The 18,120-nt window shown below is 34.5% G+C and overlaps 1 protein-coding gene and 1 long non-coding RNA gene across 6 annotated transcripts in view; one reads left to right on the top strand and one right to left on the bottom strand.

Moving 5' to 3' along the window:
• LOC108739154 (potassium voltage-gated channel protein eag) overlaps positions 1 to 18,120 on the bottom strand; it is a 105,962-nt gene that overhangs the window by 49,106 nt on the left and 38,736 nt on the right. For 2 of the 5 annotated variants that reach the window (XM_025975431.1, XM_025975432.1), the window contains exons 2-3: positions 14,589 to 14,822; positions 11,234 to 11,302 (exon numbers count right to left, since the gene is read on the bottom strand). In XM_025975431.1, the coding sequence (XP_025831216.1) occupies positions 11,234 to 11,302; positions 14,589 to 14,822 (303 nt within the window). Of the gene's footprint in view, positions 1 to 6,099; positions 6,112 to 11,233; positions 11,303 to 14,588; positions 14,823 to 18,120 lie in introns of all 5 variants that reach the window. The other 3 variants (XM_025975433.1, XM_025975434.1, XM_025975435.1) reach the window with 2 other exon arrangements.
• Positions 1 to 18,120, top strand: part of LOC112904700 — a 164,232-nt gene that overhangs the window by 108,349 nt on the left and 37,763 nt on the right. The gene's annotated exons all lie outside the window — the stretch shown is intronic.

Here is an 18,120-nt window from a genome sequence, read left to right as displayed (position 1 = left end):
TGATAGAATTAAGATAAAAAACTCTCTCTAGACCGACACTACAGCCAAATCTTATACTAAACAGATCTAGACGAAATAAAACTTGCGAAAGGCTAATCATAAATTTATGATTTTTTTATTTGTTTTTTACTTATTTATTTTTTATTATTTTTGTTGTACANAAACAGTGGTAAAGTTTCTTTTTTTATATTTAGTGTTAAAATGTAGTAGAGCAAACTGAAATTTTCAACTACTAAAAATGTTTTGTTCCAAGAAATGAATACATTGAAATATTAATGTTAAAGTTCACCTTTAGTTTTACACACCAATACTTTGACCACTAAGCATTGGCGCGTAAAGTCAAAGGTCGCAGGTTCGATTCCCGGCGAGGGTGTGACAACAACAAAACAAAAACCAAGAGTGCAAGACCAAGACTAAGACCAGTTTTACTCGTCACTAATCATTATTTTCAGCAACAAACAAATCCTAAGCAATTTAATGAATTAATATGCTTTGTTATTTGCCGTGTATAACGAAAAAATCTTGGCATTTTTAGGAAGGCAAAGCCGTTAAAAAGGTTTATTTATTTTCGATTTTTGTAACGTCATAAGCTTCAATGTACGCTAATGAAATCAATCTCTAGTTTAGTGGGCTAAATATGCCTAAACGTAGGAAACGCCCGAATATACATATGGTCCGGATTTTACAAATAACTTCAAAAAGGGTATTAAGGGTTATTAATAGTGGATCAATTTGCAAGGAGAAATAACTATTCAGGCAGAATAAACTAAATTTTCATTTCAGGTTATTAATAAAGTTGCTTAACCAACCTCATTCCGAAAACTCACTCCACTTTTTATCGTTAATTCTAAGAAAAATTATACTATCTGTTATAGATAACAAAAGGACTGAGAGTTGTTCTTGAAATAAAAAAAAAGAAATTTAATAGAAGTTGAACGGAGGAAGTAGTAAACAACTTGATAAAAATAAGGTTTCTCCAGCAGTCAGAGCAGCCTCTGGATATTTGACATTGTTAACAAGTCTCGGTTAATAATTTTTAAATTCGACTTCATAAAGTCAAGAACTCATCCGCAAAACATACATTGTTAGGTAAAAGTTCGCTTCAAAAATCTTGGCAGAACGTCAAGTACCTTAGATGAAATTCTTAACTGAATAGGTACTTAATTACAGTCAGGTTATTGTCGTTGAAAAATTCGAATCTTATTAAAATGAACTTCGTAGTACTTTGCTACATGATTACTTTGTTTAGTGAAGTTCTCTTTTATTCACTAAAGTTTTTTACAAAAAAAAAACAAAAATTATGCCTTTTATAAATAAATTTAAGACGAAAAATAAGAAGAAATGGTCTATTTTAGGTTTCTAGGGGGTCAGATAAGTTAGGACGGAAGGAGTAGTAGGGATATAAAGCAGAGGATAGTGCAGGGTCGACTCGCCTTCATTAAAAAGAAGTCACTTCTATGCTCGCGAACGGTTAATTTAGAAATTCGAAAAAGGTTGTAAAGGTGTATGTTTGGAGCAAGGCGATGGGAAAGGGGGGAAAACATAGTCGGTTGGCGGCGGAAAAGAAAAAGTTAGAAACTTTTGAAATGTGGTGTTATAGGCGAACGATGAGAATACCGTGGATAGAGAAGGTTAGAAATGAAGAAGTATTAGAAAGAATAGGAGAACAGAAAACTATTGAAGTCAATAAGAACTAGAAGAGAAATATTGGTAGGACACCTAAATGTATATGTCTGGAGCACGGCGCTGAACGGGTGGAAAATGTAAACGGTGGGCTCGGCGGAAAAGAAAGGTTTAAAAACGTTCGAAATGAAGTGTTAAGGCGAATGATGAAGGTATCGTGAATAGAGAAGATTAGAAATAGGGAGTTATTAGAAACAATAGGAAAACAGAGGGCGCTTTGGTAGTCAGTAAGAAATAGGCGAGATAAGGTGGTAGGACACCTTCTCAGGCATTATGGGATAGTTAGAGACATATTAGAAGTGGATGTGGGATGTTATAGGTTTAGGGAAATGAGGAGATTAAGTCAGGATAAGAAAAAGTGGAGGTGCGTGTCCAACTACAATTAGGACTGACGATCTTACAATGGTGATGATGATGCCAATCCTTCATCCTTGATCTGATTGTGAAGAACTGATTCAGATTACGTATTACCATCAGAAAATTTTGTATCTCAGGCATGAATAAAAGCCGGTTAGAGACATATTAAAAGCAGAAACAGGTGCTACAAGTAGTCCTAGATTAGATTACTAGTCACAAATAGTTAAGGATATGGGATGCTCTAGTTGTAAGACCGAGCGGCATGGCCTAGAGGTCTAGACCATTGCTTAGCATTCGGGAGGACGCCGGTTCGATTCCGGGTCCGTCTGCCTTGGTCCAAGTTTTTCTGTGGATTCCTTAGATCAATTAGGCAAATGCTGAGGCAGTAATTTTCCACAGATAACCTTTCACTCTCTTCTGTCTTAATTTCGTTTATCTCATCTTTCTCACCGGAACCACCACCCACCCATTCCCACGATTCCTGAAAGCAGGCTGAAGAGGGCCTTCCGCCCTACCTTCCGGCATAGTCCGGAGGGACTGCCCGCCCACCAGCATTACTGACTGGTCGGAATGAAACACCCAAAAGTTTTTTTTTTTCTAGTTGTAAGGTAATGCAAAGATTAGTTCAAGACAATAAAGAGAGGATGTGCGTGTTCAACCAGTCTGACTGGCGTCTCTAGGATGATGATGAACGTATAAATATAAATATCATGAAAGGGGATAAACGGACTCGGAAATCTTTTCTCACAATAAATTACCCTTTATTAAATTCCAAGCTTAATTGATTATTTGACCTGCAGCAGCACTGTGGCACGTAGAATAATTAATTATTTCGAATTCAGTACCTGGCTCGGTAGATATCGTATAAAACAACAACGAGGAACTGCAATTCCGGAAATTCATTGAATTTCTATTCCGTCAACGTCGTAATAAGGCAACAATAATTCATTACCGATCTTCTGTATTGGAAATCGTATTCACCATTCAACTTGTTCGTTTGGACTGCGTTGTAAGGCAACTTTGTCATTTTCCCACTTCTTGTAAGTTTTCAAAATCACCTTATGCTTTCGTGAAGTTACATTCACGTGATAAATCGTTTTACTTAACGGAATTGTTGCCATCTTCGTTTTTTAAAAGCATAAATCGTAACCCGTATTGTAGCGGAGTGACAAATTGCGGAAGTAATATAAAAGGGGCTTAGAACTCAAGGAACGGAATCGATATTTATAAAATTTTACTTTCATTAACAAAAACTAACGATAATAGAAGAAAGTGCGAATATTCCAGAAACATTTTGGATTTCTTTTCATTCGGTTATATTCGATATTCGAAGAAATGAAGGTATTAATCAAGGATACATTTAATCCCTAGGCCCCTAAGAATATGTTTAATTTTAGGTGGATCGTGCAACTGTAATTTTTAATGTAATTTTAATTAAAAATGTACTTTAACTACACATTTATGCAGAATGGGTCAAAATATTATCTGTTTGAGATTCTTTTCAATAATTAATTTAGATTTGGCGTACACTTCACCAGGCGCTCCCACTGATCAGTCGGGATTCCCCTTTCATGTGCTCTTCTTTCGTTTGTGGCTGAAAATGAATTTGTTTTATATTCTTAACGAGTTTCAGTGTATTTACTCCTTTTGCCTGTTTTAATGAAACACGATCTACGTTAGAAGTCGTTATTCCAATAACTACCCCTCTGTATCTTTGTGGACAAATTCTGAACTGCTGAATTATAGTTTTAAGCAACCATTACTATTATAGACCTGTATTCTATCAATTTTAAATCAGAACAACTTTCTCAACCGTACCTAGCCTTCTAGAGAATAAAAATAATAAAGGTGTTTATGAAAACTTCAGAAGGTTACTTTTTGGACTTTTGTTAAAATATTTTGTCCTTTGATGATTATTGAATAACTTTGTTTGGAAGAAATCCAGGATAAATTTTTTTCGATACAACCAATTTCGATATTTTCAAATTTTTATTAATGTAACTGAACCGAATACATAAAAAACCATTTATAAGATTTCATGCATACATCCTAGGCGATGGTAGTTATTTTTAATAGTTCTTGTAGATTGAGAAGCCTCGCATTTAATATTTAGAAGAAGTGTAACTATCACAACGTATGAAGTGTTAATAATTTTAATTTTAGTGTGTAGCTTATTATGTCGTATTTTCTGTATTACAACTGAATTGAATTTGTTGATAACGTAATGCAATTTCTAACATTTTCGTAAAGTAAAAACGAATCGACACACGCACTTTAAAAAGCAATAATTATTTTTCATGTACAATCTGTTGACTGAAATTTGCTGCTTTATTTATCCTACTTCCCCATTGAATTATCCTTTCTGGCGCCATTTTTGATACTAATCTTTGTTTCTCTGCAGTGAAAAAGACCATAAAAACTACAATGTATAGTATACATTATATACTACATATATATTATTCTCACAAAGCCATTAAAATTAAGTGGCTGGTGTTTACAATTTACAACGGAGTTGCGATTGAAATATNTGGAAAATTTTATTTCTTTCTCTATTTTTCATAATCGATAATCCGATTCCTTAAATGTTGTATTTATTTTCCCTTTTGAAATAAGAGGAATCGAATAGGCCATTTCGGTATTACAATAATTTGAGATTGTTTTCCTATTCAGACTTTTAAACTATATACACAATAAAAACCTGTCTACGAAAAGAAAATGTATAAGAGGCACGCAAAGCGCATTGTGACGCAGATTTGTTAATGATTCTGAAATGGGTCAATTCTGCAGCTACTGGCGTAACGATAATGGGACAATATAGGGGTGTTTGTGTGTGGTTTACATTATCACGTAAAATATCTTAAAACCAGGCAACAATAAAAATTCTTGTAATACGTATGCAATCACATGCATATTCATAGAGAAAAAGTGAAAAGAATAAAGGCATTTTCACATTAGGCGGTATGTAGTAATTCGGTTAACTGACAAGCGGAGCGGCTAAATTACAAAGTAAATTTAGAAGATTACACAAAGTGTCTAATAAAAGGCAGATTTTAATCATCTACCTTAATTAACATACCAGAACAAAATATAAGAATCTGATATAATATATAAACTATTTCAAAATTATATAACCCATTTGTTTACAATCAAATGATACCAAGTTGATGTGGAATTGATAACTAATTGAATGTAAATAATGCGGTGCCAAGAAACAGACGCAAAATTTGAAGGCTGCGTGCTCGAACTGACAGCCCAAGGATGGTCACAATCAATAATAATCAAAGAGTTCAAGAAAAGAAGCATCAAGATATGTAAGAGGTTAATTGATAACATCAAAAAGCTAGTCAGAAATCCATTAGGAAGTGACAAAAATAAACTCATTTATGTACGCAAACTCTCGTCCTAGTGACTGAGAGATGAGGCAACTTTTGAACAGTAGCGTCCCACTGTTAATTCCATTAATTATCAGTTACACATCAAGGAAAGCGTTCTTGTGGTTTTATTTAATGTAAGATATTAGAAACCAATAAGTTATTTGACGTTGAGATAGCTCTTTTGTTCCGTAGAAAGTCATAGAATGTATTATTTGCTAAAAGAATGGTAAAATTAATAAGCAATCTTTATAAATTCACTTTTTTACCTGCCTTCAAATTTTCCGTTATTTCGCCTAATCTGAAAACGTCCTTATGTATAATAAAGCCGATCATTAACAAAAGAAACATTCTGGAAAGAACTTTTCAATGGTACAAGGGATGAACAATTGCTTGATAAAATAATTCTTAGATACTGTTTTTGAATCTGGAATTACTTATCTACTTCTACCTACATCAGAATCAAACTTTTTGTCATATTTTGATGTCCAAATCTGCTTTACTTTGGGAATCGATCGTATTTTGCATTGCACAAATATTACATTACATCATTACCTCTTTAACTAATGCAAATATATACTAAGTTGGTAGCATGGTCATAAAAAGGTAGTAAATTAATATATTGGTAGCGATAAGAGAAGCAAGTGACGGTGAGTAATATAAGCAATAGAGAACCGAGGCTACGTACCTTTAGGAGAACCTGAGAACATAAAACAAACACTGTATTATTTTATTAAATTTCAGTTATTGATTAGTAAAATGTGTTATGTTGGACATTTGTTTTGACGTAAGTCTAATCCTATTTTCATAATGATTTTAAATGTTGTTGATAGTAAAATCTTCCTCATTATTCCTATTAGACATATGGATCAAAAAATTCAAATATCCTTCGTGGAAATAGTTTGTAACAGGCTAAATTTTTGGACATATTGGCATTGATGTTTTTATGCCAGTACTTAATATGCTACAATTATTCATAGTCTGATATTAATTATGCAGAGCCAATGGCTACAAACAAATATTTTTTCTAAATATCTCAAAAAAGGGTAAATTTTAAACAGAAAAACCTATTTAGTAAAGTTACTGAAATAATTTACTGCAAAGATAGTTGAAAAAACTTTTGGTAAAGGCCTAGATTATCCCCCCTAAGGGGGTGGAGGAAGGGGGAATTGAAAGGGGAGGTCTCCCCCTCCATTGTACCATAAAAACTTTGTAGCGGTCTCACCCCCATGAAAAGTTATGGGGGCTCAAAGTTTACTATTTTGTTGATTTTCATATGCTTGTGTGTATGTAAATGTAATTTGTATATTATTTTTCAAAGAATATTCGAAAATGAAAACAATGAAAACTACATAGAAGCAATCAATAATTTATGTGCAAACTATAGCAAGTTTGGCGNAGTAATAATAAGTAATCTATTAAATTTTATTAGACTTTATAGTGTATGATATAAAGCAGAGGGTAGCGCAGGGTCACTTGGAGCGGGTCGCTGTACGGGTGCGAAACATAGTCGGTGGGCGCTGCGGAAAAGAAAAAGTTAGGTTAGGTTAAGTTTTTGAAAATTACAGAACTTTGCAACCGCATAACTTTTTATGGGAGTGTGACCGCCGCGAACTTTTTATGGTGGTTTACTCAGGAAGACCTCCTCTTTCAATCCCCCCTGCCCCCACCGCCTTCCGGGGGATAATCTAGACCTTTACCAAACTTTTAATACGGTGAGCAGTTAATGAGATATAAGTTAATTGTGTACTATCTCCAATAAACACAATTTATAGTTTTTCTAATTCAGTGTGAAGTATAAAATTCTAATGAAATATGGATGTTTTTTTTGTTCTGGCAGGACGTGGCCCATCGCAGAAATCGGTCAGTTTATTTAATATTGCAGTGATTTTTTAGTAGAATTTTATTGCATTGTATTTATACCACTCTGGTATTCGTGTTTGTATTCTCACTATATTTACTAACACCACGCATATTGTGCATTTGATTTCCTTTGATTATAAATATTTCAGTTAGATGAAATAAAAAATAAAGTATTACGTTATGATCTAAGCAAGAAAAACGAATTTGAAATTTTATGCAAGAGGTCTATTCCATATGTGTGAGCTAATATTAGTTGCTTTTTATTGCAATATCGATAGATATAGAGATACCTGTACGCAGTAAAGTATGCTTAATCTCTTCGATCTTCATATGGTGTCTAATCGAAGGATAATTTTAATGAGTACCTGTAACTGGTACCTAACATGTCGTGTATTTTCTTTTCGTACCTTCTCGTTTCGTACCTTAATTAAATATTACCTGTTTTCACCAATTTTGTTCTCGTGAAGATAAATCGCCGCTAATGAGTTTTTGTTTCGTACCCTGTGTACTTTACATTTCCAATGCGAAGAAAACAAGCCTTGAAGAGTATGGTTAGAAGAATTAACGAAAAATATAGCCAACAAAGATCTGGATTATGTTACCACAGTTTCATGGTTCAATTTTGTTAAAAAATAATTACATTCCTCTCATATACATAGTTCATTAGGGATTCAAAATCTGCCATAGCATAGAAGGGAAACTGTTATTCGAGAAAAGCACAATTAACTTATTTTTTAAGTCAGAATCAAGATAGAAAATTATTGAGTCAAAGCAATTTTTTTTTTAGGATAGAACATTTAGAAGTTGAATAAACAATATTTCAACAGTATCCTGAGATAGAAATGTTCAGTCTCTCAGAGTCTCTGAAAGCGAGACTCGTGTCTCCGTCTCTCATCGAGTCTCTCTGGTGTCGCTGAGAGAGACTGTCGAGAGACTGTCAAAAAACTGTTTGGCGTCTCTGAAGAAGAGACTCGAGTTGCTCATCGAGAGATCTTCATTTCATATCCAGTCTCTGAACGAGAGACTCGAATCTCTCAATAAGTGATGTCTCGATACACATGGTTATAATTCTCTAAGTTCAACATATTTCAGAGATCCCAGTGTTTCTACGAGACACTCGAGTCTCAATTTTTCAGTTTTATTCATTCAGTCTCTCTGTGAGAGACTCGAATCTCTGAATTAACAATTTTATTGTTCGAGTCTCTCATACAGAGTCTGTGAGAGATGCATAAAAACACCTAGGCAATAACTGAGAGACTGTAAAAGACTGTGAGAGATGCTCTCAGAGACGCTGAAAGACTCTGGGAGACTAGAGAAAGACCGAAAATTATTGTCTAGGGATATACCACTTACATAGACATTGGCATCATTGAAGAAGCAAGGGGTGATTCTAGTCGTTTATATGTACGAAGAAAGTTAATAATTAGGGTATTTGTGTAATTAATTTCAACTATCCGCATCAAGGTACCAAATGAGTATAACTATCCTTCGATTTAGGTAATAAAAATATAAGGTAAAAAACGATAATTTTTCGCGTTAGGTACGAAACGAGAACAAACCCTAACACATACTCACACGCCCGTGTGAATATATTCATCAACTACAAACAACTCTCTATCTCTCCAAATTATTAAATATTATAAATTAAAAATGTAAAATAGACAGAAAGGTTACTGCTCAATTTAATTACGCGTTTCAAAAAAAAATTGCACATTGATTTGTTGTATCGTAATAAACACACATATATATTATATGTATATTCGTATGTTGTCCATAAATCCAATTTAATGATTTTCAAAAGTCATATATTTTAAACCACTTAATAAAAGCAATTTTTTAGGCAATTTACCTTTGTTATAATACTTCCGTCATAATTAGTCATAACCGTTAGTGCAAGTATGGTTTAATCCATCGTATGTGCCTACGTCTTTAATAAGGCTCAGTCAAACAGGAGGCGGATATTCCGCGCGGATCAAGCCGCTTGTCGATATCTACTTTTAACTTTGTATAACGTAAATAAAATTATCCTGGACCAGATTAGTTCGCAAAGGACATAGCAATGGTTGTAAAAGTTCGCACGAAATGGAAAAAAGTAAGTAACTATCAAATTGTTGTTGAAATATTCGAAAATAGATGAAAAACGGTTTTCAAGTGACCCCAACTCATAGCCTATTTGATGAAATTGGTGGAAATCGACTTTTTTCTCATTTATTTCGTGCATCCGTTTACTATTTCATCTTGCTTGACACAAAAAGTAATTCTTCTTTATTAGAAAAACTATTACCACGTTAGATTGAAGGAAAGAAGAGGAAACGCGAAAACCAAGAAAAAAATAAATTAGAGAAATCATACAACAATACCATAGATATAAAACGATAGAAAAAGGAAAGTGCATACATAGAATTTGTAGATTTAGAAAAAGCTTTGACAGTGTTAAATGGGGCAAGATGTTAAATATAGTTAAAAATGTAGGGATGAGTTCAGAGATGTAGAAGAGTGATACTTAGTTTGTATAAAGAGCAACAGGCAGTTATAGAGCTGGGTCTGCAACATAAAAAAGTAAATATTAAGAAGGGAGTCAGACAGGGATGCACACTGTCACCGCTACTCTTTAATCTATACATCGAAGACGCGATCAACATCATTAAAGACAGTACAACTGTAGGGATCGATATACAGGGGCAAAAAATTAGTATGCTTAGATTTGCAAATGATATAGCAGTATCAACATCTAGCAAGAAGGAGTTAGAGATGGTTTTAAGTAAAATAGAAGCGGTATTGACAAAACAGTATTGTATAAAAATAAATAAAACTAAAACAAAAATACTGGTATGCAAGGGAAGAAAAAGTAGGAAAAGAGCGAATATAGAATAAAGATCTGGAGCGCGGCACTGTTCGGGTGTGAAACATGGACGATGAGCGCTGCGAAGAAAAAATGATTAGAAGCTGGTGTTACAAGCGAATGATGAGAATACCGTGGATAGAGAAGGTTAGAAATGAAGAGATATTAGAAAGAAAAGGAGAGTGAATTCTATGAAAGTCAACAAGAAATAGGCGAAATATGTTGGTAGGACACCTTCTCAGACATGAAGGTCTAATCAGAGACATATTAGAGGCAGAAACGGGAGTTAGGAAGGGTAGAGGTAGGCCTATATTAGATTACTGTTCGCAGATAGTTAAGGATGTGGGTTGTTCTAGTTTTAGGGAAATGCGAAAATTAGTTCAGGATAGGAAAGAGTGTCCAACCAGTCTTAAAACTAACGACCTTATGTTGATGAAATTAATTTTTGCTGACCTATTTATTCGGTCGAGATAAAATTTTAGCAAGATTAATAACTATTTTCCTAAAATTTCAATGCCAAGTGGGCACGAAAGAAATCGGTTTTCCTTGATAAATATTCATTTACTGAAGAAAATTTACGACATAGAATAATTTTAAAAAACATTCACTTGAAACATTTTGCTAAAACTAACAGTTATATTGGAAAAATTAAAAAAAAAAAATGAAAACTCGTCCCTATTTTGTTTATAAACAAAATTGCACACTATTTTAAACGGATACACAAATTTATTAATGACGTATCTAATTTTTTACAAATACACGTGAAAAAGCAAGTGGTAATTTTTCCAAAAAGTAATTACTTTTCGGTTAATTTTTGTAGACTACTACCCTTGTCCTCGGCCGGCTGCGATCGTTTCATCCACGCTGGTAGTCCGCTTCCTGTTTGGCCAAGCCCTTAGCACATATTGTATATGACCTACTTCAACAATTATGTAAATGTGAAAATATTATGTAAATGTCGTAAATTTTAAATACATATCATTGTATATCCTCCAGGCTCTCTGTGAAAGATTATGCTAAATACTCAAGGTTCAAAACAAAACAGCTTTTGGTGTACTTATGCAGTTTTTATTATCTACTCTTTTTGCATACGCAAATTTTCGCTTTTGATTTTTACCTTTAAGCATCAAAGATGTTTCACTGATCGGATTTAATTTTCCTTTGACATCTTGTCTGTTGACCTCATCTACATAAATTTAAAAAATAGTAACATTAAACAGAATTCCTACAGGCTTACACTTTTTCCATTTGCTAGCTATTTAATAGATATCTGTAATAAGTATTTACGAATGTTATTCTTGTTCCTCCTAATCGCTAAGACAAAGGTTAATTCTTTTTTTTTTTTTTTTTACGTTTCGCTAAGTAAAAGGGTAAAATAAATATACGTATAAAAGAGAAAAAAAAAATGAAAAATTAAACGACGACTTCTTTTTATCGACGAAGTGATAAAGCAGATAAAAACATCTGAAGAGTTTCAGTATAGCACTTGGAGCGATGACTAAATTGTTTGATTGTTCATTAACTACGTTTTCATATTTCGTTATTTGGTTTTATAAGTGCACGGAAACATCATAAACGAATTTATTTCACTAGCCACATCAGGTCAGCGTTAAGGATATGGGTTGGGTATTTTGCTTTCAAATATTTTTATCCGCTTAAGTATAAAATTTTTTAATTTTTATCTGCAGTATATACAGGGTGTTTCACCTAAGGCGGTTTCGTCCATAACTCTCTTATTATACTTTTAATATTTTCTTTGTCGTTGTTGTCTGGAATCATATGGTGTACGAGGGTGGATTGATAAGTTTCCGGCCTGACCAAGAAAAACAAGGTTTTTAAAAATTTTTTTTTTTTATTTCTCAACATAATCTCCTCCAAGCGTCCTAGTGACTGAGAGGCGGTGTTCCAGTCTATTAATGCCATCTCTATAGACTGATTCGTCAAGCTCCTCAAAATAACCATTTACAGCTTCGATTACTTCTTCATTGTCCGCAAATCTCTTACCGCCAAGCCATTTTTTGAGATTAGGGAACAGAAAATAGTCACTCGGGGCTAGGTCTGGAGAGTAAGGAGGGTGCGGCATCAATTCAAACTTTAGATCGTTGATTTTAGCCGTCGCAACGATTGACGTGTGCGCTGGTGCGTTATCGTGATGAAACAAGATTTTTTTCTTCGCCAGATGAGGTCGTTTAATTTTCACCTCGTGGCTCAAACGTTGCAATAAGTCTGCGTAGTATTGACCAGTGATAGTATTACCCTTTGCAAGGTAATCAATGTATATAATACCTCTTGCATCCCAAAAAACAGTAGCCATAACCTTGTTCGCCGAAAAAATTGTTTTTGCCTTCTTTGGAGTTGGTTCCCCTGGTCCAATCCACTGTTTAGACTGTTCTTTGGTTTCAGGAGTGTAGTGGTGGACCCACGTTTCGTCAACGGTTACGAATCGACGCAAAAATTCGCTTGGATTACGCTTATACAATGACAAATTTGCGGTAGAAATGTTTTTTCGAATCAATTTTTGGTCGACTGTTAGCAAACGCGGCACCCATCTTGCACAGAGCTTTTCCATATGCAAATGTTGGTGCAAAATATGTTGCACACGTTCATATGACATCTTACAGGTCTCAGCTATCTCACGCACTTTCAATCTGCGGTCTCCCAGCACTATTTGATGAATTTTTTCGATCATATCTGGAGTTGTGACCTCAACGGGGCGTCCTGAGCGAGGCCCATCAGAGGTGCTCACACGACCCTTTTTAAACTCGGAAACCCACTGCTTAACGGTTGAATATGACGGGGAGGATGTCCCCAGTGTTGAGTCCATCTCTTTTTTAATTTCCTTCGGCGTTAACCCCTTCAAATAAAAGTATTTGATGACAGCACGATTTTCCTGCTTTTCCATTTTTACGAAAACCACAGAGGCGTCTTGTTCAGCGTGCTGTCAAACCTACACTAGCAAGGAGATCGGGCTGAAACTATAGCTACAAGCTATCCAAGGATGGTACTATAGAATGTCACCTCAAGGTAGGCCTAGTGGCGTCATCTCTTGGTTAGGCCGGAAACTTATCAATCCACCCTCGTATATTCAAAAAGTATTTTCTGTCATACAGGGTGTTCCATTTCTTCTGGACTTTTTAATGGAAAACCCTGTATATTTTTACATTTTTGGTTTCTTTGTTTAATTTTAGGTCAACTTTATTAACAGTTTATTGCATCTATCTCTAGTAGTTTTTGAGATTTAAGGTTCCCTGTTCTCTAACAATTTTCCAGAAAAAATCGATGATTTTATCTTCTTCAGTAAAAAATGCTTTTAATTTTGAGTCGAAGGGTATCACTTAATATGGGTCATTCTATTTAAAAAAAAAGTTATTCGTTTTATAAGATTGTCAAAAGTAGGTTTCGATATTGCCGGCTCTGAATAACGTGCACATTTTGCCCAACGCAAAAAAACATACGGTATTTCGTGCCAAAACGAACTGTCCAAACCGCAGATTTTTAGCTTTAATGGCTTAGATGCTATTTGGTTTCATCCAAACAGCTGAAATCATGATTTTTTTCAAAAGCAGTTGAATATCACAAAAACTACTGTTAACGAAGTCGACCTAAAATTAAACAAATAAACAAAAATGTAAATATATACAGGGTGTTCGACTTAAAATAATAAAGTTACATAGCGTCCAGACGAAATGGAGCACTCTGTATGACAGAAAATATTTTCTGTATATAATACACCGTATGATTCCAGACCACTTTTATAGAAACATTTTTTTTTTTATTAAAAGTATAATAACGAAACCGTCATGTAAAGCACCCTGTCTGTATATATAAAAAAAGGCTAACTAGGTGTGGCGATTGCTTACAATATAGGGCCCACAGTCGTAGGAGCAGGAGAAAAGGGTCTATAAAGTACAGAGTGGAGCTAAAAATTAAAACTAGGAACATTTCGTTTGTGTTATTTTTCCTACCGTAACCATATGAACCTAAGCAATAATTTAAAAGCATTCTTCGATTAAAGCCACTGAAGGAAGCATAACTTAACCAAACTTTAACTGGGGAATGCTTTTATTTGATTGGTCAGGTATAAGGTCATAGTACGAGAAACAATTTAGCGAAGCGAATGTTGTAGTCACAATGCCCTTCTTATTATTTTTTTTTTACAAAGTCACCTCCATCCACATCTCCCTCACCAACCGATGGCTAACTCATATACATAATTAACCATTTACCCCATATTCCTCCCCAACTTGTTTGTTATTCTACAAGGTCGCGCCCACACTGTTCCTATTTACCCCTTTCCTCCTCCTTCTAGAATGGCCCCCTAATTGCAAACAGTTACTCTGGTTTTTGTTATGCGTCGTATCAACATCGAATTTACTGTAAAAGCTTTTTGTTTTTACTTGTAAAGTATCGATAGGTATTAAGTACCTACACGTAGAGAGAAAAAGAGAAAGAAAGAAAGAGAGTGTACTCACTGTTTTTCTTGTACAATAAAATTTCGAATTGATCACAGAGTTGACTTTCTAAGCACACATCGATTCTGTTGATGGTCTCTTTGTCGGTTAGTTCCCCGAACATAAATGAACATCGGCAGGATTTTTGCATTACTTCTGCTCGATTGTAGCCTGAAATCTTGCAAAAGGATTCGTTGCAGTAGACAATAGGATAATCCACTATTTGTGCGTTTGCCAGCAGAAAACTACTATCCGCTGAAACAAAATAATTAACTATTAAGTGACTCATTTTTCCTTATACAACGAATATTTTCTAAAGGTTGGGTGTCAATAAGGTAGGTATATTTTCCCCTGAAGAATTTTTGGTTTTTATTCATGTATATATTTACTAAGGGTAATTGTAATTAAGATAAAAGTCAAATAAAGACAAATACTTTAATATGTATGTAGTATGCAGACGTGCCTTAGAATAAGTTAGTTGTTAATGTTTAAATTTTAAGTTGTTATAGTCGTAAGAATTATTTACTAATTTCTAAGAAAATGTACATGTAGCAGCCAGGTCCTCGGACCCAACCCTGTCGTAAAGTTTATTACCGTTGCTTAAAGAAAAAGACCTCTGGGACGGTCAAGAAGTACCGATTACTGTACAATTTTAAAAAGGACGGAATCGGGAGTCTAAGAACAACCCTCGAAAAGGTTAGACGTCGTGAGGGCTTGGCTCATTCATGTAAAACTTCCATGTTCTGTTAACTTAATCTTATTCATCTTATAACTTGTTTCTTTTAATAAATCGTTATATTTACACGTCCCTGTTAACGTTACTGTTATATCCCTACATAATTTTGGGGGCTCGTCCGGGATACAGTGAAATCGTTAACTGTGACTTGCGAAATTAATAACAACGTCGATAACTGACAATTTTCGTATCTGTGCGTGGTGTTGAGAAAAATTAAAGACATTCAAACAACGAAAGTAGTGATCCGACGGATCTTCAGTTGTGTAAAAGTTGTTGTGAATTGAAAAAAGCTGTTTCAAAAACACCATGGTTGGCCAGCAAGATATTGAAAAGATGAAGGTGGAAGAATTACGTGAAAAGTTGGAAGAACTAGGTCTTTCTGTGGATGGGACAAAGGCAATATTGCGTCATCGGTTACGTGAGGCTTTACATGAGAACAATGATACATCCGAAAATGATTCAAGTGAAGATGATGAAGATACCGTCAACCAACAAAATAAAAGAAGGTCACGCGATAAAGTTCTATTGACTTTTCGCGATGTAGAAGAGTCGCTGGAAAAATTTAGCGGTGATAAAAAATTAAATGTTGAGAGATGGCTTGAAGATTTCGAAGAGATGGCAAACTTATGTGAGTGGAAAGACATGCAGAAAGTAGCATATGCAAAAAGATTGCTTACTGGTTCTGCAAAGTTATTTGTAAGGTACGAGAAGTGTGCAAAAAATTGGGCAATGTTGAAAAATGCATTGACAGCAGAGTTTAAAGAAGTAATCGACAGCTATGAAGTTCATCGTCAGTTAGTGGGCAGAAAAAAACAGCTGGACGAAACATTTCAGGAGTACACATACAAAATGCTTGATATCGCAAGCCAGGCGGACATAGATGTACGTACAGTTATTAAGTATATTATCGAGGGTATTCCTGATGATCCTGTAAATAAAAGTATTTTGTATGGTGCAAAAACAGTGCGCGAACTTAAAGAAAAATTCATGCAATATGAATGCATGAAAAGTGAAATGACAAAAGTAAAAAATAGTTATAAAGACGATAGTAAATTTAGACGAGGTAGTGATAAAAATATGAAGATAATTAGACATGATAAAAAAGTGAAAAGATGTCATATTTGTGGTGCGTTAGAACATTTAAGTGCTGATTGTCCCAATAAAGGAAAAGGTGTGAAATGTTTTAAGTGCAATGACTACGGTCATATAGCGTCGAAGTGTCAAGGAACAGCATCGAACAGCAAATCAAAGGAAACCAACAGCATTACACAAGCAGCTAAGAAGAAACTCGTCAAAGAAGTTGTAGTTAAGGACAATAAGCTTACAGCCCTAATAGACACTGGAAGCGATTTGACTCTTATGCGGACAGATGAGTATGTAAAAATAGGTTCACCCGCATTATCGCGAAATAGTATTAAGTTTGATGGTATAGGGTCAACAGGTAATGAAACTCTTGGCGAATTTGTTACTGACGTAAAAATCGATAATGTTAGTTACTGTATGAAATTTCATGTCGTTCCAGGTAAAATATTGAAATATGATATATTAATGGGGACTGATTTTCTAAATCAAGTTAATCTTACAGTCAAAGCAGGTAGAATAGAAATATCAAAGGTTGCCGATACAGGTATAAATAACGACGACATTCCCGAAATTTTGTGTATCAACGCTATTGAAAATTCTAATGATGTCGATTTATCTTATATAACGAATACTGACCATCGTAATACCGTAATAGAAATGATCGAGAATTATAAGCCTGAAAAAATTAGTGAAGTTGGTATAAAAATGAAATTAATATTAAAAGACGAAGTTCCGGTTTATTCCCGACCGCGTCGTTTGTCTCCTCACGAAAAATTTGAAGTTGATAATATAATAAAAACGTGGATTGATAAAGGTATAGCTCAACCATCTACATCAGAATACGCTAGTCCAATCGTATTAGTAAAAAAAAAGAATGGGTCTACGCGAGTATGTATCGATTATAGGGCTCTGAACAAAAAGATAGTAAAAGACCGGTACCCGTTACCGTTAGTAGAAGATCAATTAGATTCACTTCAAAATACAAAAGTTTTTAGTACAATAGATCTTGAGAATGGATTTTTTCATGTTTCTATAGACGTAGACAGTCGTAAATATACCTCTTTTATTACCCCTACAGGTCAATATGAATTTTTGAAAGTACCTTTTGGTCTATGTAATTCACCATCCGTTTTCCAAAGATATATAAATGCTGTTTTTAAAGACTTAATTCATAAAAAGATAGTTTTAACTTACATGGACGATGTTGTTATCCTTGCAATAAATTATAATGAAGCTATGGTAAATTTAAGGACAGTTATGGAAGTAGCTGCAGATCATGGGCTACTCATAAACTGGAAAAAGTGTAAATTTTTACAATCTCAGGTAGAATACTTAGGCCACATTGTTGAAAATGGCACCGTTAGACCCTCAGAACATAAAACAAACGCCGTAGCTAACTTTCCTAAGCCGGGTAGTATTAAAGAAATTCAAAGTTTTTTGGGCCTTACAGGTTATTTTCGAAAGTACATACCGCGATACTCTATGATAGCTCGCCCGTTAACGAATTTATTAAAAGCCAATGTTAAATTTAATTTTGGATTAGCTGAGGTAGAAGCATTTGAGACACTAAAAGCTGCATTATGTTCAAAGCCAGTTTTAAAGATTTATCGCGTAAATGCAGAAACTGAACTGCATACGGATGCATCGCGCTTAGGATATGGAGCAATCTTAATGCAAAGAGATACAGATGACATGAAGTTTCACCCAGTATATTTTGCGAGTGGTAAAACTACC

The sequence above is a fragment of the Agrilus planipennis genome, unplaced genomic scaffold (assembly GCF_000699045.2).
Source record: "Agrilus planipennis isolate EAB-ADULT unplaced genomic scaffold, Apla_2.0 scaffold214, whole genome shotgun sequence".
Lineage (NCBI taxonomy): Eukaryota > Metazoa > Arthropoda > Insecta > Coleoptera > Buprestidae > Agrilus > Agrilus planipennis.
This window is presented reverse-complemented; position numbering and strand designations above follow the sequence as displayed.